This window comes from Trichosurus vulpecula, chromosome 8 (genome assembly GCF_011100635.1).
Source record: "Trichosurus vulpecula isolate mTriVul1 chromosome 8, mTriVul1.pri, whole genome shotgun sequence".
Classification (NCBI taxonomy): domain Eukaryota; kingdom Metazoa; phylum Chordata; class Mammalia; order Diprotodontia; family Phalangeridae; genus Trichosurus; species Trichosurus vulpecula.
In genome coordinates, this window is record NC_050580.1 from 32,227,478 (window position 1) to 32,247,788 (window position 20,311).

Below are 20,311 nucleotides of genomic sequence, written 5' to 3' on the forward strand. Positions count from 1 at the left end.
AAACAGAGGATTTTACATTTGCTTCTGGAGGTAATAGTGAGCCATGGGCAGTCATTGAGCAGGGGAATGACATGGATAGATCTGCACATCTGGAAAATCCTTTGGGCAGCTCTGTTGGAGGAAGGATTAAAGAGGCAAAAAGTGATGAAATTTAAGATCTAACGTGGTGGTGGATGTCAATAGAAAAAAGAGTCAAATGCCAGAGCCGTTGAGGAGGTGGGAATGACAAGACAGCCACGGACTGGATTTGTGGGGTGAGTGAGAGGGAAGCAGCCAAGAGGAGCCCCATATACCACACCTGAGAGACTGGAGAAATGGTGCCACTGTGAGCGATGGGAGGAGAGCGCTTTGTAACTTCTGGACAGTCAGCAAACGTGTTATTGGCATTAGATAATGCCCAAGGTCCCTTCCGATTCTAAAGCCAATGAGATTTAGAATGAATTCACTACTAAGTCTCTCCTCTCCGGATCTGTTCTGTCTCTGAAAAATGATGGGATTAAATTATTCCCTATTCTCCTAGGATTTAGAGCTAGAAGGCCAGGACTTTAGCGATTTTGGAACTCAATCATCTCTGAGGGCCCATTGGGCCGCTGACATCTTCGGACTCTATGATTAAGCCCAGTACCAAATGAGCCCTAGAGGGGTTGGAGGCTCAGGTGGCTTGTGTTTGTCTGTGGCTGGGTAGTTCTCACGTCTACAGTAGGGGAAGGGCACTGTTTTCCGAGTCCTAGGACCTAGGTTAGAATCCCAGACCTGCCGGTACTACCTAGGTGACCTTGGTCAAGTCCTCTCCCCCTCCTCCCCTTTCAATCAGTTTCCTACTCTGTAACAGAGACTCAGATGATCCCGAAGTGCATTCACTGATTGCCAAGGCTGACATTCTGTGGGAAGAGGAATGAGGAAATCGAAGCTCAGATTTTTAGGGTGCGCTTATTTAGGTTTTGCAAAATGCTTAACGTTAGAAGTTTGGAAGTCAGTGATTTATTCTTATCCCTTGAGAAGGTTGAAGGATTAAATAACTCACCATCAAAGAGCCTGAGTGTCTTCCCCGCTCTGGGTCTCAGTAAAACGCCCCACGGGGCAGGGTTGGTGATGGTTTTTTTTTCTTTCCTAGCTCCCATAGTCTGGGATCAAATGTGAGAGCTAGACAGAGACATCAAGTGCTATATGAGGTCTGAGGGAACCGGTTTGAAGGCTGGGACAAAAGAAAGGTAGAAGCAGACGCCAGGCCTAGGACTGTGGAGGTCCCAGGTCTGGCCCTGGCCTAGTGATGCAAATCCGCCCTCCTAGACCGGGCGGGGCGGCTCCATCAGCCACTTCTCGAGGTGCTCTCGCCTCGCTATCTCTCACCCCCCTTCCCCCGCCCTGGATCGTGACGTGTTTGAGTCGGGGCGGTGCCTGCCCCCCTCCCTCTGCCCCCCACATTCACGGCAGCCGGGCGCCTTCCTGCCACCGCGAGGGGGAATCGCTACCGGGACTAATGGTTTGCTGGGTTTATCGCCACCATCCGAGATGGAGAGGCCGCTTGCTTGCAGCCCAAGCCTGCGCCCTCTATATCCAGGCGCCCCAACCCAAGGCCCTTAAGTCTGGGGCTCGCCTCTGGAATTCCTTGAGGTTGTGTGATTCCCTCCCCCTCCCCATCCGTCTTCTCTCCATCCTCACCATACAACGGTGGGAGCTGGGACGGACCTTGGAGAACATTTTACAGAGGAGGGTAGCGAGGCCAGAGACCCAGAGACTTAGAACTGGCCTCGCAGTGTTGTACATAGAACGAGGGACACAGAATGCGAGTGCGGGAAAGGGGCTGATAGTATTAGAACATGGAATGATCATGCACGAAGGGATCCCAGGCCATAGAACGTTGCAGCAGGGCAACACAGAATGTTCTTGCAGGAACGTTGCAACAGGGCATCATGGAATGTCAGTACCGGACATACAACGCGAGAACGCAGCTCCAGGAACGTCAGGGCTGGAGGGAACCCTGTCATTACCCAGAGGCAGAACCCCCTGAGGAGGAAGGCTCGGAGCTGGACGGCCCCTTTTGTCCCGTCGTCATCTCCAACCATCCCTTCACCCAGGGCCGCAGTACCCCGGGCTTGTGGCAGGACCGCCCCCCCGCCCCCAGCCCACTCAAGCAGGCCTCCCTTGTGGTACGTGGGCGACGTGCCCGGGCCGGGATGCTGGACTTGGCGGGGGATGGGGGGGTTATCCGCCCGCCCCCGGGCTCCACCCCGCCCCGCCCCGAGTCCCGCGCTCGCTCGGCCCTTCCAGCAGCCAGACCGGGATGCCGCCCTAGTCCGGGCCGGCGGGCCCCACCCGGCCACCCCGCTGCAGCAGAGCCGGGTGCCGACAGCCAATGGGAGAGCAGGAGGTGGGCCGGCTTAGCGTTGTCACCCTCCCCTGGAGAAGGAGGAGGAGGAGGAGGAGGAGGGGAAGGAGAGAGGCGGAGAGAGAAGCGTCCGCGTCTTCTCCGCCTGCGAGGGAGGAGGAAGGAGCGGCGTCCCCGGCCCCGGCACCAAAGCGGAGGGAGGACCCTAGGCCGTCTCGGGAGTCTCAGCGGAGCGCAGCGCAGCCAGGAGCCCCAGGGCTGGGCTCGCCTTCGCCGGCACCATGATCGCCGCGCAGCTGCTCGCCTATTACTTTACCGAATTAAAGGATGACCGGATCAAGAAGGTGGGTGCCGGTCCGGGGGTGCGCAGCCCTGTCTCCCCGCGAGCCTGCTCCCCCTCTCCCTCCCGGCTCCATCCTCCCGGGAGGCCAGCGTCTGCAGCTGGAGCTGCGCGCATTTCCTCGGAAGGCAGCTGCTGCCGCATGGAATCCCGGATCCCCCTCCCCCCCCGTTTTCCCGGGGAGCCCTCCCCCTCCCCCAGGTTCTAACATGAGCTCTGGGTGGTCTGTGCATGGCCAGACAGCCTGTGAGACCCATCGGCTTACTGCAGTGTCCTTGAAAACAGAATGGAGATGTCCCTTTTACCCCCAAGCAGCCCCTTACTGGAGAAGCAAGATTTCCCGTCCCCAAGGTCTCTGTTACAGGGGGAATTAGCCCCCTCTGGGCCACTGGCTTTGCACCCAGCGTGGGGGGTGGGGGTGTGTGGAGGCACGGATTCGGAAAAGCCTTCGGAGGGTGAGAGCATCAGGCCGAGGGTGGAGGAAGAAAAGCCCAGTCTAGTAGTTTCTTAGCTGGGGGCAACTGGGGCCCACTCCCCTATCTTTTCTCCTTACCTCTTGTTAGCTGGGATAGCTTGCTAATTAAGATGGAGGGGGGAGCCAGGTACAGGCATTCCCCAGCATCCCGTAATTTGGCGGTGGGGGCAGGGTGAGGAGAACACCATTGGTTCACTTGCCTCTTCTTTCCCAGCTTCTGATCTGGCTGGATTTTCCAACTCTAGAAAGACGGAGTTGTGATTTTCCCAATCATGGGAATAAAGTAAGATCCTTTGGTCATTTCAGCCAGGAGGGTGTGTGGCATAGGTATTATACGCCTGTATTTCTGTATCTCCATAGACATACATATACATACAGAGTATATGGGTTGCTTTTGGATGCTTTAGGAGCCTTAGTGATGGGGTTCACTATGTGTATGGCTGTGACTATTTGTGTCTGTATTAAGGAACCCCACACAAACCTAGAGTGTATGTGATGCTGCTGGGCCTCTCCACTACCGTGCGGTATCATCTCCTGGTACCAGATTAACATTTGTAACGTCTCTTTGAAACAAAATGTGTGCCCAAAGCACTCCCCAGATCACAGATGGCTCTGGGCTTCTGCATGTGGACTCCAACCGTGGGCATCCCCTTGTGGTGGAGGAGCCCTAGCTTTAGGTAGGGGTGAGGTCATCTGAGGACTCATGGTCTCTTTTTCTTCAGTGGCAGTTGTCCTTGTGTGTTGCTCCATTCCCTTTTCTTGCATGGGTCTTTGGTCAGAGAATCTGGGTAAAAGACTAGATATGGATGCAGAAGTAGAAAGCAAGTCTTAGAGAGCATTGGGGCCAGCCTACCCAGAAAGATGGCATCCCATGGCCAAGGTCACACACAGCTGGCAGTACCAGGGCTGAATACTCAGATGCCGCTCTTGGGCTCCTACAGAAAGGATCCGACCTGTGGAATGAGAAGTGAGGGCCAGAGAAGCCTTTTGAAGGATACTTTAGATAACTGAATGAAAAGAAGGCTGAAATGGTGACCTATTGCCTGGATGGAATTTGCAGCAGCAGAATTAGGGGGGTTTAATTCTTCTTTTCTTGACACTCTCTTCGCCAGCACTGAGAGATATTCAGCCCTGAGGAACAGGTCATCATGTTTCCCCCCAGCGATTAGTGGTTGAGAAAACTTGGGGGAACTGCTTCTTTGATATCCTTTCTTTAGAAATGACAAGGTCAGAGGATCACCAAGCACCTTTTATGGGCAGCCAGGTGCTAGCTAGCCAAATCACATTTACTGCCTGTGGAGTACCTGGTTCTGTATTGTGCTTTCTCATCTTTGGAAAGTTAGGATAACTTCCACTTTAAAGATTGGGAAACTGAGGCTATTAACTTTAACAGTGCAAGGGTCCTTAGATAGATTTCAGATGGTCCATGAGCTTGGACAGGGGAAAAATTAATTTTGATTTTTCGTTTAGCATTTCCTTCAATTATTTAAAAACATTATTTTGAGAAAGGGCCCATAGGCTTCACCAGACTGCCATGACATGAAAGGGGTTAAGAATCCAAGATGTCAGGCTGTTTTCAGGCTTGCAAAACATTTACACTTGATTTCAGTTGACTTGATCCTCAAAGGAAGAGAACCACAGTCGCTTAGCTCCAAGATAGGATTCTAGTCTTACAGAGTATCTTATAGAGTCTACAATGGCCATATATAGTATCTTGGATCCTGGGGGTGGCATAAGCAGGGGAGACCGATAGAACCACAAAACCAAAGACTCATCTTATCCTAACACTGGGGCTCAGAGGAAGTGACTTTTCCTCTTTAGGCCTCAGTTTCCTCATACCTCTGAGAAGTGGGCTGCAGGAAATGATGTCTTTCCTCTTGGGCATATATTCATTCTTTAAACTCACATATATGGTGTCTGCCCCCTCTCTTTCTGAGTGGGAGTCCTGTGTCCCAGGCTTCTGTCCTGACACAGGGGTCTGAATGACATGGGGTGGGGGGGAGAGGGATTTTCAAAGCATGATGACCCCTCATCTCTGTGGGATGCTTTAGGTGGGGTCCTGCCCCTGAGCTAGATATTCTTAAGGCCTCTTTCAGGCTGGAGAATTCTGTGAATCATTTCCCAGAGGTTAAGCCTTCCTTTTGGGCAAGTAGTTTGGGGTGGGGGGGGGGGAGGGGGGGAGAGAGAGAGAGAGAGAGAGAGGAGAGAGAGAGAGAGAGAGAAGAGAAGAGAAGAGAAGAGAAGAGAAGAGAAAGAGAGGAGAGAAAGAGAGAGGAGAGAAAGAGAGGAAGAAAAATAGGGAGAGAGAGAAGGAGAGAGAAAGAGAGGAGAGGAAGAGAAATAGGGAGAGGGAGGGAGGAGAGAGAGAAAGAGAGAGGAAGAGAAATAGGGAGAGGGAGGGAGGAGAGAGAGAAGGGGAAAGAGAGAGGAAGAGAAATAGGGAGGAGGGAGAGAAAAGAGGAGAGAGAAAGAGAAGAGAGAGAGAAAAAGAGGAAGAGAGAGAGAGGGGAGAGAGCAAAAAAGAGAGGAGAGAGAAAGAAAGAAAGAAAGAGAGAGGGAGAGAGGAGAGAGAATGCTTTTTAAGAGCTTAAACTGGGTGTGGCCCAAGAAGAAACCTTAGTAAAGCCTGTGAGCTACACACACTCTGCACTGTCAGCTTCCTACCTAGGCCTGGCCTCATGGCTGTTGGTTGTCCTGATGACCTTGGTCAGTTGTCCTAAGTGAGATGATGTATGTAAAGAAAGTGCTTTGCAAACCTTAAAGTACTATGTACATGTGAGCTAATATTATTACTTAGTAAATACATCTCTGTCTCAGGGGCACCCAGCACTACACATAGTCCAGTCTCCCTCTCACCTCCTTACTGTCCTCTAGTGGGACTTACAGAGGAGGCTTATTAAAAAAATTAGTCAATAAACTTTTATTAAGTGCCTACTATGTGCTGGGCACAAAGGGCCTTAGAAACTACCTAGGATGCCCCCTCCCCCCCATTTTACAGGTAAATTAAGAGGGGTCAGTGTTAGCATGGGGAAGGGGAACATGGATCTTCCACACTTTAGCTTCCATACACTTACCTACTTTGAAGGAAATGCAGGTTGTCTCTGATAATAATATTAATGAAAAATGGCTATGGTGCCTTAGCTCAGGAAGACCTGAGTTCAAATCCTGCTACAGATACTTCATAGCTGTTTGACCCTGGGCGAGTCTCTTTATCTCAATTTCCTCATCTGTAAAACAAGGATATTAATGGCACCTCCCCCCCTCCTGGGATGAAATGACGTTAATTGTAAAGCCCTTAGTGCAGTCCCTGGCATGTGGTCAGTGCTATAGAAATGTTAGCTATTATTGTTATCATTGGCATTTTACAAATGAGGAAAGTCAGGCAGAGGGAGGTTAAACCCCTTGCCCAGGATCACATGGATGGTAAGTTCTGGGGTAGGAACCCGTCGTCTCCCTGTGGCCAGATGGGGTCAGAGAAGGTGCTCGGCGTCATTCAGTGGGTTTTGCATGCAGCATCGTGGGGGGATGGTCCCAGGCCTGTGCCCCTGTCCAGACTGAGTAGCATTGGTTTGTACCTAGTGAAGTGTTAGGTATGTAAGCCCATCCTCATGATGATGAGGGCCCATTTCAATAGCCCTTTGGACCAGATAACTGAGGCTCAGAGGAGTGAAGGGATTTTCCTAGGGTCACACCTAAGCCTGCGTCAAACAAGGGACAGATTTGAAATCCGCAGGACGTGGGCCTAAGTCTCAGCCCTGCCACCTGTTTGACCTTGGACAAGTTATTTCTGGGCCCTGTTTTTCTCCTTTATAAAATGAGGGGATTGAATTAGATGACCTTTAAGGCCCTAAATCTATGATCCTATAAAATGAAGCCAAATTGGCAAGGGAAAGGTTAGTTACTGTTGATTGGGGCTTAGGAGTCCTACCAATCGTTTTTTTTTTGCTTCAAGGCTTTGGATACTTTAAATTGAGCTTCTATTTGTGATTTTTTAAAAGCAATCACTGGTCACCTTCTTACTAGTTCTTTCTCTCTGGGATCGGGGGACCTGGGTACAACTGCTATCTCTAACATACTGACTAGCACTGTGACCCAGGTTAAGTTTGCTCTTCTGTAACCGAGGGAAAATATTTGTACTACCTGCCTCACTCTAGGTGGAAAGAGCTTGGTGTAGCCCTGACCAAATCACTCAGCCTCAGTTTCTTCCTCTGTCAAATGGGAATAATCATGCTCAACCTCCCTAACCCTTCGATCCAGAGCTAGAAAGGGACCTTAGGGGCCACTGAGTCCAATTCCCTGGCTTTATAGTTGAGAAAACTGAAGCCTGGAAAGCTGGAGTCACATGCCCAAGGTCATCCAGGTCGTCCTGACTCCAAACAAAGCTTTCATTTTCCACTGGGCCACACTGCCTTCCTGACATTGTGAGGCAAGTGCCTTGGAAACTTTAAAACCCTAGAGAAATGAGAGTTTATTATTGTGAAATATAAGTTATTGTTTGCCCTGAAGGAGACCCGGAGAGAATAAATTGATGAGGATATTGTGGTGGTAGAGAAAGGGCCCTCAGTTCAGGTGCTAGCTCTGACATTTATTCACTTTGCGCCTTGGAACATATCGATTTTCTCTCTATTGGATTCAGATTCCTTGTCTGTAAAATGCTGAGCTTGGACTAGATAACCTTTGAGGTCCCTTCTGTGATTCACCAAACTTAACCTCTCTTTAAGCAGGAGCTTATGTACTATTGTGTTTGCTTAGAGAAAGTCTATCCAGGAAGACAAGAGCTAGGCCTTTCAAGGACTGTATTTTCTTCCTTGCTAACTTAAAAAGCCAAAAAAAAAAAAAACCCCAAACCCAAAAACCCAACAACAACAACAGCTAGAAAATGAACACTTTATTTCCTCTAGGGCTGTCTGATTTTCTGATTTTTCTCTCATCAAGCCTTCTACTATCCTTATCCCCATTTTACAGATTAAAAAACTGAGGTGTGACTTGACTGATGACAGATAATAAGTGATGTCCTGGCCAAGATTAGTTAGAAAACATTTAGCAATACATGATTATCCAAAGAAATACATCCCCATTCTGGGCTTCAGTTACCTAAACCACACAGATCTAAATATAAATAATAAATGCCTTCCTCCTTTGCTCCACAAGCATGGTGAGATTGTGAATATTTGCCTGGAGGGTGGACTGAGCATTTCTGCTCAGATATGGAGGATCACAGCTCCAAGTTGGATGGGTGCTCTAGAGAGGAAGTGATATGCCCCAGGCAGCTGCAGCTGACAGTGGTGGTTGGGTCCCAAGGAGCCTGGGGGTGGCCTTCCTCAGAGATCTGTTATCTTCCCTTTAAAAACAAACACCCGCCCTCCAGTTTCCCCAGAACTGACCACTAGTCCAGACTTACACGTTACTTTATTTCATATTTTTTCTCTCTGATCCATCAAACAACAGTGTGGTACAGTTAAAATTAAGAGGACCTTGGTTGGAATCCTGCCTGCTCTGTAAGATGAAAGAGTTGGTCTGGATGGTTCCCTTCCAGCACTAGACCTATTATCTTCTTGTAAACACATGGCAAATAATCAGGGGCAGGATTTGAACCCAGGTTCTCCAGACCCAATGCTGCCTTCCTTTTCAGCTCTGATCCTATGAACTCTCATTCATCTAGCTCTTTCCAAGATTTCAAAGTATGTTGCGTAGTTTGTGAACCGTACTGCTTCTCATTCAATTATCACTGCCCTTTACGTAGAGCTTTAAGGTTTGCAGTATAGGAAGTGCTGGACTTGGAAGTCAGAAGTCCTGAGGTTGAATTCAGCCTCTAATACCTAGCTGTGTGACCCTGGGCAAGTCACTTAACTTCTCAGCCTGAAGTTTCCCTGTGTGTAAAATGGGTATCATTATAGTACTTCCCTCCTGAGGTTTTTGTGAGGATCAAACAAAATAACTTGAAAAGTGCCTTGCAAATCGTAAAGTGCCAAATAAATGTTAGCTATTTTTATTTATGCACATTTTCTATAATTTGATCTTCACAAGAATCCTGGGATGTTAGTACTGCGGATAGTCATATCTCCATTTTATAGATGCAGAACCTGAGTTCTAATGAGGTTAAAATGAGTCTCTTTGAAATATGTCTGATGGAAAATCCAAACACAGATCCAGAAAGTGGGGGAGGGGGTACAGGAATCAGACTTATACCTAAACAGAATTTGCACGTCTGTGTGGTCCTCCCATGTGACTGAAGGAAGCAGGAGAGGTTATTGAATTCCCGGCACTAACCTGGGCCTCTTCCCCAAACAAGAGGAAGCAAAGGCAAACAGATTTCTGATAGTAGTTATCTCCATGGGTGCCCACTCTATAGGATCCTTATATGATAAAATACCAATTAGCCGTGTGTGCCCAGACTCCTTGAAAGACAGGGAAGGAAGCCTTGGAGAATGTGTGTGAGAATTAGTTGCAGAAGAATAAACATAGTGGATTCCTAGGAGTCCAGGAAGCCTAGTGCTGTGTCGGTTTCAACTCTCTCCAGTCATGAGACAGCCATGTCATCTTCAAGTCTCTTCCAGATCAGTCAGTTTCATCTCTCCAGCAATGAGATAGCAATGTCAGTTTCAGTTCTCTCCCAGTTATGTCAATTTCCCATCTCTCCAGTCATGAAACAGCTGGACCAAATTCAGAGTAAGTCACTCACTGTTTTGAGAAGTGTTTCATTTCTTTACAAGAGCTTGTAAGGCTCGGACCTTAGAGAGAAGTAGGCAGACCCTTAGAGTCAAACCAGCCCCAAGTGCTAAATATTTCAGGAACACTTCACAGCAGGTACTTTTCTGAATAACACGAGAACCAGCCATTCTTCATTGATTGAGGGTCCTCTTTGGGTGGCAATGGAAGATGCTAAAGAGGGCAAAGTTTCTGTTCTTGGAGAGACACAGGGCACACATCAAATGAGATTCAAATGAGATAAGCCATAAAGTTCTATATAAATGCTAGCTATTATTAAGTCAACCCCTCATTTTATATACGCGGAAACAGGGAAGCATCTTACTCTAGATATTAAGTGGCAGAGCTGGGATTTGAACCCAGGTGGTCTGATAGCCAGTCTAACACTTTCCCCTGCTTGCTATTTAGAGTGTTGCAGAGAAGACCCTGGATGGGAGTCAGGAGACTTCTCATCCTGTTCTCTACCACCAGCTAGCTGTAAGACCTTGGGCAAATTCCTCGTCTGGCTTATTTTGTTTTTTGTGCTGATCTCAGTATCACACTGTGAAGGATGAAGGGGTTGGGGGAAAAATAGACTGGTCAAATTATCCTTAAAATGAGAGGGTGGGACTTGAGGATCTAATGCCTACTTCCCCTAATGCCTGCTCCCCCTTTCCTGGTCCTTAATTCTGTCCCACATTTTAGGGAGGCCGAAGAGTGTGGAAATAGCTTTGGGGTGCAGAGTCAGAAAAGCTAGATTAATTTTGAGTCTGCCACCCAATTTCAGGGCGACCCTGGGAAAATCACTTTACCTCTCAGGGCTTCACGTAACGGAGCCAGACTAATGTTGATGACATCAATTTGAGATATCTTCTGGGTGCTTCCTTGACCTCCAGTATTGGAGAGAAGGAGCAATGTATATAAAGTGCTTTTGCAAGCTTTAAAAAAATGTGGTAGGAATCTATCATTGGCTCTAAATTTAAAGAAGAATGAGCTTCTGGAATGAAAACTAGAACTAAAACCTCACTATCTCTCCTAAAACATTTTAAATTTCTTTTACCTCTAGGACACATTTTGGTTAATTGATAACCAAAGGAAAAATGCTCTTAATACTTTTATAAATTTTTATAAAATGGGAGTTCATCTATGTTAACCAAAATGCCACATTAAAAAAAACTACCCTTTTGAATGGACCAGGTTTTCTCTGATATTACCTGTGTTTGAATAATAAGAAACATGTTTTGAGAACCTCTTCATCCTCAACATTTCTGAAGGAGGCAGAATGGGAAGCTTATTATTCTTTCCATCTTGTGACTAAAAAGAAATGGAGGCCTAGACAGGTGAGGTGACCTTTCTCAAGGTAACTTCCTAGTAATGGCAGCCTGTGTGTCATCAAAGGTTTCTGAGCCTTCACTGAATGTACAGACAGAACTTTCTTCTCTTTATGAGAATACTTGTTTTTGATAGAATCCCTCTTCCCCCATTCTTGTAGAATCTAAATTCTGAAGGGCGGGGAGTATTTTTTTTGTCCTTGGTCACTTATTTGTTGGGGAATGGCCCTTGTGTCAGTTTCTTATATCTCAGATATCAGACTTTTTATCAGAGATGTTTGATGCAAAGATTTTTCTCCCCACTCCATAATTTCTTTTTATTCCAGCTCCATTGATTTAGTTCATGTAGAAGTCTTTAAAAATTTCTGTAGTGCCGTTGTCTGATATAGTATCTAATTCATAGTAGGCATTTAGTAAATATGTGTTGAATAATGCCCTAGAACCTGTGGGTTTTCTTTTCCTTTGTTTTGACGTAGGTTAAAGTTTACTGGAGAAACTTGAAAGTGCAGTAGCTCATTGGTTCAAATTACCTTCTTAAATTGGAGAGAAATTTGGTAGCTTCACTAGTTCCCTGCCTTTGACTATTTTATTTTCGGCTGGTAGTAGAACCTGTGTTAGGAAATTACTTCCCTTCCCCCACTCCAGGAACTGCCTGGTCAATAATTTTGAGAATCCTTTCTTTTCATAGGGTCCTATGATTTAGAGTTGGCAGGGACCTAGCCACTATGGTCGTCTGGTCTAACCTGGTCATTTTCTGTCATTGAAGTTCTAGGAAGTGAAGTTTGTAAGTGACTGTAAGTCAGTCCTTTGTACTCTCTCCTTACGTATATTCATTCATGTTTCGACTCAGAGCTTGGTATAAAATTAGCCCAGGCCCCACTTCGCCTTATCAAGCAGAGCTCTTGTTGGAAAGTATGACTGCATTAAGTTGACAGGGCCTATTATGAGAAACACCAACTCCATTGACTGCTGCTAATGAAATATTTATATAATCCCAGCTTTATGGATTAAAAAAAAGTCTTTAAAAAAAACCTCTTAGTTTTATTTGGTAGATGTACATTAAACTTTTTAGGGAATTAAAACAAGGAGGAGGGCCCATTGACTTCCTGTCCCACCTCCTTGTCTCTATATTTTTTGCCCTAGGCCGGCCCTTATTCTGTGGCTTCCAGGCGTGTCTGTCTTCTGGGTAAGGAGTGGATGACTAAATCCGGAGGCAGAGCTAAAACATGAAATGTACAGTACAACCTTTGAAAATAGAATCTGTCTCCATAACTCAAGAGGAAGTGTACACACCCACATTACTTCCCTAGGCCCTTGAGTGGTCAAAAAGCATTCTGCATTCCAAGGGAACGCCATGAACTATCAGTGTGACATTGGCTCGGAGTATTTAACCTTGATGAGGCTTAGAGCTCTTGGGAAATGGCTGGACTTGGCATCTTTAAGGGAACAGTTCTTAATCTGGGGGGCAGAGAGGGCCTGTGAACTTTTGGTGTATATTTCCGTACCTGTTTTACTATAATCAGTTTCCTTTGTACTCCTATGTATTTTATTTTATGCGGGCCTATCAGCTTCACTTGACTGCCAGAGGGCCCAGAACACAAAAAAGGTTAAGACTCCCTGCTCTAAGGTCTCTTGGAGGCTATGATTTTAAATAGCCATGCAAAAGCCAGGCCTCTTTTTCTGGCTCCGGATCAATTTGGATTGTGTGCTAGGACAGGCCAGTGCCTTCGACTCTCACTGGGTCCGTGGCCCCTGTTTATTGATTGACTTTGGGTAAGACACTCTACCACTCTGACTAAATTGTTCCATTGACAAAATAAGGAAGAGTAAAGGGATGAGCTTAGGCTATTGTCATCAGAGGAATTTTTAAAATTAAAAAAAAAACCAACAACCACCAATCCCTTTGTGGATGAATAAAATAATATAGAAAATGCTTTGAACTCCTCAGAGACCAGGGTATTTGACTGAAATGAATGGTTTTCCGGAAGTCTGTTTGTATATCCAGCCTTCAGTACTATGAATACATTTTTGCACAGAAACAATGTTATAAATGGCCCCCAGGCCAGCCCATCAAGATTTATTGATTGTGGCCATTTATACAGGGTGTCCCCAAAATCTTTGTGCAGTTTTAAAGCTTTAATAGCTTTAAACTTTAATAGTTTTCAACTGCACTAAGTCTTTTGGGATACCCTGTATAGCACTTGAAGATTGCAAAAGAGTTTCCAGATGTTATACAACTGACCTCATTGACAACTCTGTTAGGTAGGTGCTGCGGGGAAATCAATCAAGCTTTTTTTTTTCTTTTTAAAAATTCCTTAAAATTTATTTTATTTTTGATTTATGGAATAAAACAAGCTTTTCTATAACAGTATAATTTTTTAAAATGATTGCACATGAAACTGCAAATCCATTATGTACAGCTTGCTATTCTTTTGAAATATATGTTCTAAAATATTTATAGCAGCTCTCTTTGTGGTAGCAAAGAACTGGAAATTGGCAGGCATGCCCTTCAATTGGGAAATGGCTGAATAAATTATGGTATATGATCATGATGGAATACTACTGTGCTGTAAGAAACGATGAGCTCAATGATCTTGGAAAAATAAGCATTTATTAAGCGCATACTATGTGCCAGGCACTGTGATACCATGAGTTGCAGGGATATGAAAAAAGGGGAAAACATTATTCCTGCCTTCAAGGAGCTCACATTCTAGTGTGGGAGACAAATCTTTTTCCTTAGAATACTTAAAGACATGGACATCTGTTCCCCCTGCCCCAAGTCTTCTCCAGGCCAAGCATCCATCCTCAGATGACATGAACTCTAGGCCTTTCATCATCATAGCAGGCTTCTCCAGGATACTTTTTTAACTTAACCAAGTCTTCCCAAAATGTGGTTCCCCCAGTGCTTCAGGTTTAGCAGCATCATTATTAGTACAATCAGCCCCAGTCCAAGATGCTGTGCGTGCTTCTTCTGCACACCTCATTACTGACTCACTGAGAGCTGTTGGCCAACGGTGCCTCCCCCACTTGTACTTGTGAAGCTGATTTTTTTTAGCCCAAGTGTAAGACTTTCCATTTATCCCTGGTAGGCTTTTTCGACTCAGTTTGGCCCAGTGTTCCAGCCCTCCAACATCTTTTTATATCTTGACTCTGTTGGGTTTGTAATCTCTCCCTCCTTTGCGTCATCTACGGCTTTGATAAACATGCCACCTCTGCCTTTATCCACATCACTTGGATATGAGTAAATAGCATAGGGCCAATAGTGATTGACGTTTATGTAGCATTTTAAGATTTGCCAGGTGGTCTTACATATTTTATCTCTCATCAACCCTATGACATAGAGCTTCAAAAAATAATTAAATTGCGGGTCCAGACAGATGATTTTATCTGTTTGGGGAACTAAAGGGATACTTATCAGCATTCACTTACAGAGTTGCTCGGAGCACTGAGAGGTTAAGTCACCTGGCTGTGTTCCTACATAATTAAGTGCCTACTATGTGTCAGGCAGTTTGCTAAGCATTGGGCATGCAAAAGAGAGGCAAAAGTGGTCTCTGTCTTCCAGGAGCTCAGAGTCTAATGGGGGAAGACAACCGGTAAACAACTTTGTACAAGAAATATATACATATACACATATACACACCTATGCTGAATGAAGGCCCTGAGATTGAGGAGGATCAGTCAGAAACCAGGAACTGAACCCAGATCTTCCTCACTTCGAAGATCGTTGGATCATTGACTTAGAACAGGAAAGGACCTTAGGAACCATCCCATCCAATTTTTACAGTTGAGGACTGTAGGGATGCAAAAAATTGTCCAAGGGCACATTAGGGAGGGAGAGGAGACTGAGGCTAGTTTTGAACTCAGGCTCTCGGACCCTAGCGTAATGCTCTTCCCACTACATCAGTCTGCCTCTATGGATAGGCATGACAGATGTTATTATCCCCACTTGACAGGCAAGGAAACTGAGACTCAGAGAGATAATGTGAATTTTCCAGGGTCACACAGCTGGCAAGTGTTGAGAGTCTTCCTGACTCCAGGTCTCTTTTCACTGTGCCACGCCATCTCAGGCCAAGCACATATTCCAGGGCACCCTCTATTTGAGGTCCTCATTAGCAGCGGTGCTCACTCTTCGTTCACTCACCTACCTATCCATTTCCATGTTTGCCATCCATTGTGTCCTTTTGGAAAAGACTGAGCATGTCCCCTGAGGAACAGTGCTCTGTGAAAAGAGTGGCCAGGTGTGGGAGCTGATCGGGAGGCAGCTAGGTGGCCCAGTGGCTAGAGCCTGGAAGACGAGTTCAGATCTAGTTGTGTGACCCCTGGGCAAGATGTTTAACCACTTTTTGCCTCAGCTTCCTCATCAAATGAGGATGATAATAGTGCTATCTACCTCCCTCCCAGGATTGTTGGGGGGATTGAAAGAGACAGTGTTTGTAAGGTACTTAGCACAGTGCCTGGCACATAGTAGGTGCTTTAAAAACATTTAATCTAAAACAAAAAAATCTAGATGTTGGAAAAGGAAGCCACTTGACTGTTGCAGCAGTGAAGACAGGTAGGACATTTGTTAATGACCTTTGGGCCAGCCAAAGACCAGACTGGTTGTGTCCTTGCCTGGGACAAGCCTGAAGGGTTGTTGGATTCATGGGTGCCCATTGGGAGAGGGCATGAGGAAGGAGGCGGGAGTTCAGAGACTGGGAAGTAAGACCTCCCCGCAGAGACCCCATGAAGATGGAGAGTGTGCACAGAAAAGCCTCAGTGGAAATGTGATGGGCTCAGTGGGTTGGAATGGAAAGAGTGCCGAATTTGAAGTTACAGAACCTGGGTCTGTTGTGAGATTGGCAAGGGATGCTGGCTGATAGACTTAGAGCTGAAGGTGATCTCGAGCATTGATCCTGGGCTTGAATCCAACCTCTGTTGCCTCGAGCAACTCAACAAAATGAGTTTCCTCATCTGTGAAATGGGGACGGTAACCTTGGGATCTGGATTTAGATCTGGATGAGACCTTTGACCCCCTTGATTCCAACCCTCTCATTTTACAGATGAGAAAACGGAGGCCTGGGTCTGATGGCTTATTTTGCTGAACTGTAACTCATTACACGAGAAGTTCTATTGTGGAGGACCAGCTCTAAAGTGCTTGTTTAAACAACCTAGCCTGAAAAACACCGTAGCCAGGAGTGAGAGTGGGTGGCTACCCACCATCGCAGGCAATCGGTGCCAGAACCATATGGAGGGGCAGGTCCTCTGATGGGAAATCCAGTGCTCTTTATACCCCATTCTAGGACTCTGCCTCACCCAGTTGCTATGTCCACCATAATCATAGATCATCGGGGCTGGAAGGGGCCTCAGAGATCTAGCCGATGCCCTTCAGGCTGAGCCCCAGGGAGCCAAAGAGACAAGGTTACCCAGGGATCAGGTTGGCAGAGTATGAATTGAGGTCCTCTGACTCCAAATCCAGTGCTCTCTGATGTCATGAGGATCAAATGACATAATATTTGCACACAGTAGGCACTTAATAACTGCTTGTTCCTCCCTCCCCTGCTTTGCAAAATGAAAAGTACTGTAGAAACAAGCACCGTCATTATTATCATGTTGGGCAAATCACTTCACTGACTCAGTTTCCTCATCTGTCAGATGAGGGTTGGGGTTAGATGGGGTGGCCTCTGTGGTCCCTTCCAGATGCACGGCTACTACGCCGAGCTAAGCTGGGCTATGACGAGGGGTCATGTGACCTCTTGCTGAACAAACACGCCTTCCTTTCGAAGGAGTGTGTAGTTACGTGGCACTTATATAGCATCTCATTGCCTGTTCTACAAGAATGCACGCTCTCCGTGGGCAGGGATACTTTCATTTTTGTCTCTATCTCTCCAGTACCCGATACAATGCCCAGCACATAGTGGGGTTATAGGATCATAGATTTAGATCTGGAAGGGAAGGCTGTCCAGTCTGACCCCCTCCTCGCACTACAGGCTCACATGGAAAGTGGCTGGGAGGTAGAACTGGAACCTGCGTCCTCTGACACTAAATCCATTTCTTTTTCCACTGTGCCATATTGGATCGATCTAAGGGCTCTAATCAGGCAGAGTATTTGTTATCCTTGTTTTTCTCAGTGGAAAAACACCGAAAGCTTAAAGTGACCTGTCCAAGGTCACATTGTGCATGTCAGGGCTACAATAAATCCCACAATAAAGGTAAAGCTTTTCCTTCTGCACAATTGCCCCCTTCCCTCACTGAGCCAGCAGTAGGCATGTGAGCTGCTTCAGTGGTTGCCTGGGTGCTATCCACATCCCGGGGCTCCTGTTCGTCCTGCCGTACCACATTCCATCTCTATTCACCCGAGCGATCAGTAGCCGCCTGTGTTTTTAGCTGGTTCGATGTGACAGCTTTGTCCTAGGCCCTGGGCAAGGACTCCATCAGTGGGAGGCTGCTGCCACCTGGGTCAAGGCCACTGAGAGGTCAGGGTAACCTGGACTTCAAACTTCAATTAACTCAGAGGGCTCCCCAGTCCCATATCTGGGCTTTGTAGAAAGGCCTGAGGGAGCATGGAGGAAGGCCAAAAGTATTATCTCAGGAAAGGCTGTTGGTACCAATAAGATGTATAAGAAAGAGTGAAATTGCAGAATTTGAGAACTGCAAGTTGCCAATGCAATCCAACCCATACAGGAAAGGAATCCCCACCATAACACCCCCACAGGTAGTCTTCTAGCCTCTGCTTGAAGACCTTTAGGGAACCCACCACCTCTTGAGTCAGCTCATTCATTCTACTTTGGAACTGCTCAAAATGATAGGAAGCTTTTCTTCTCGGTGACTTTTCCCATTGCTATTCACTGTAATGAAGGGAGAAAAGCCAGCAGTCCTTGGAAAAGGACCACAGAGGCCGTCATTCTAAAGTTCCTGGGTCCCATTTTGTCCAGATGTCCTGCTCTCCCAACCAACAATTGCTTTGAAGTTTTTGAAGCACTTTACTCCTATTATCTCGCTTGAACCTCCCTGAAACTCTGAGATTGGTACCGTGGGTATTTTCATTTCACAGGTGAAGAGACTAAGGCTTAAGAGTATGAGAGAGTGATACTAAAATTCTTTGTTGTGTATACCTATCCATGGACATGTCATCCCCCTGGACAGAATTAAAGCTCTGTGAGAGCAGGGCTTGTTCCCTTTTGTCTTTGTATCCCCAGTGCTAGCATAGTGGCTGGCACTAAATCCATGCCTAGTAAATACTGGTTGATTGATTGATCAGTAACTCTATATTCTGGAGGTGCTGGAGGATTAAGAATCCTGGGTTTTCCAGTGAGTGCCCAAAGGCACCTCACCCTCATAGGACTGCAAGCTGGAAGGGATCTTAGCTCCTTTGATCCAACCCCATCACTGTACAGATGAGGAAACTGAGGCCCAAAGAAGCATAGGGATTGGCCCAAGATTGTGCGGTAGTAAGTCTGTGCCAGTGTTGGGATTGGAGCCCTTTTTGTCTCAGCTGTGGGCTACAGATGATTCCTGAGATCCTGTTGTCAGGGATCCTCTCGCTGAGTTCGCTCATCTGTAAGAAGGGGGAGGCTGGGTTTGGATTGGCTGGCTTCTGAGGTTCCTTCCAACTCTGTTCTGTTATGCTACGAAGTAGGGCTGCAGTGAATAGGGCTGCCTCCCATTGAGAGGCCCTGGGAGCCAGTCAGAGCTGGGCAGACCGAGGAGGCTTCAGGTCTTATCTGAAGAAACAAACCCTTCTGACACAAGCCCGCCCTGTGGGAAGTCACCAAAGGGTTTCTCGGTTGTTTTTTTGCTCACGCACCCTGTTCAAGCATTTCTAGAACTTCTCAGGCATGCAGGGCCACATGCTGGGTGGACAGAAGTAGCAGAGGCGTGAGCCGGGGACACAGAACACCTGTGGGTGACCACTAGCAGATGCTTTTCTACAGCCCATGTCTATGAGGACAAAGTAATTTAGCCTAACGGAAGAATCTAACGCAGGGGGGAATGCTGAGGCGAGGAGTGAGCAGAGTCAGGTGGGGCCAACCATGGAAGATGATGGCCTGGGGAAGGTGAGTCATGGGCTGGCTGTGGAAGGTGGTGAGCAGGCCCTTCCTGCATGAGAGGGAAGATATTCCAGGCAGCGTGGGGAGGCACAGGTGCAGCCGTGGGGCTGGATACGTGGGAATGGACAGATTGTGGGGCTTTGGGGGATAAGGTTGAACTGCTGATGAGGCAGAGTCCCTAAGTGGAGGGGGCATGGTATCTGACTAGTCTGAAGATCTGAGTGCAAATCCTGGCTCTGCTGCTTGGGCCAATCATTCCACCTTCTCTGGGCCTCTGTTTTGAGTGGGTGAGCTCCCAACCAAGTCCCTTATTTCTGATCCTGTGATCCCCTCCTCTTTGTGCCAAGACTGATGTGAAAGCAGTTCAAGTATTTGGATTAAGGGGACCTTTTTGTGCCAGCCTATCCCACTGTCAGGGAATTGGCAGCGTTCAGTCAAGGTTCTCTTTGCTGTTCTTAAAACCACTTTGCTGATCTCTTTTGTTTTTAAAATCACCTTTATTTCTAAACGTGTCCCTGCCCTTCCCCATCTGTCAAGTTACCCCTTGTAACAGAAAATTTAAAAAGAGAAAATGAAATAATTTAATAAAACTAAGTGATGCCTCACACCCCCAGGGGCCTCCCCTCCCCTGGCAAAGACCCCTTCTGCTATTCTGAGCAGAGATGGGAGCAGGGAGAGGAAGGAGCTTGTGTTTTGAGCAGGAAATGGGGTCAGACCCTGGGTCAGGGAGAAGGGAGCCAGGCCAGCTGGAGGCTGCAGCAGTTGGTTCTAGTTGGGGGCCAGGGCCTTAAAAAATGGATCTAGCCTGCCCTTCCTCCCCTGGAAGTCATGAAAGAGGGGAGCGAGCCGAGCCAAGAGCTTGTGACTGGCCTGGACCTCGCCAGAGGGTGAAGCATCTCCGGATGCTGTGGGCCCGGGAAGCAGGAAGCCTTAACCCTGTGCTCATGTTATAAGGACAGAGGCTGTGTTCGCAGGCCATCCCTCTCCAGATAGCTCAGAGCTGGGGCCTGGCTGAGTCATTTTCCTATATCGTGGTGGAGAAAGCGGGGGCGGGGGGCAGAGAAAGACCTCTGGACTGAAAAGACAAGAAGACCCATTCCTGTCCCTTAGTGCTGTGTGACC

General features: G+C 47.0%; 1 protein-coding gene across 2 annotated transcripts in view; it reads left to right on the forward strand.

The window, feature by feature from the left end:
* Positions 1-2,272: 2,272 nt before the first annotated feature.
* The window catches only part of HK1 (hexokinase 1), a 97,312-nt gene continuing 79,273 nt past the window's right edge, over positions 2,273-20,311 (forward strand). The window contains exon 1 of one of the 2 annotated variants that reach the window (XM_036735079.1): positions 2,273-2,673. In XM_036735079.1, coding sequence (XP_036590974.1) covers positions 2,611-2,673 — 63 coding nt within the window. In that variant the 5' untranslated portion in view covers positions 2,273-2,610. Of the gene's footprint in view, positions 2,674-19,150; positions 19,196-20,311 lie in introns of those variants that run through there. The other variant, XM_036735080.1, reaches the window with a different exon arrangement.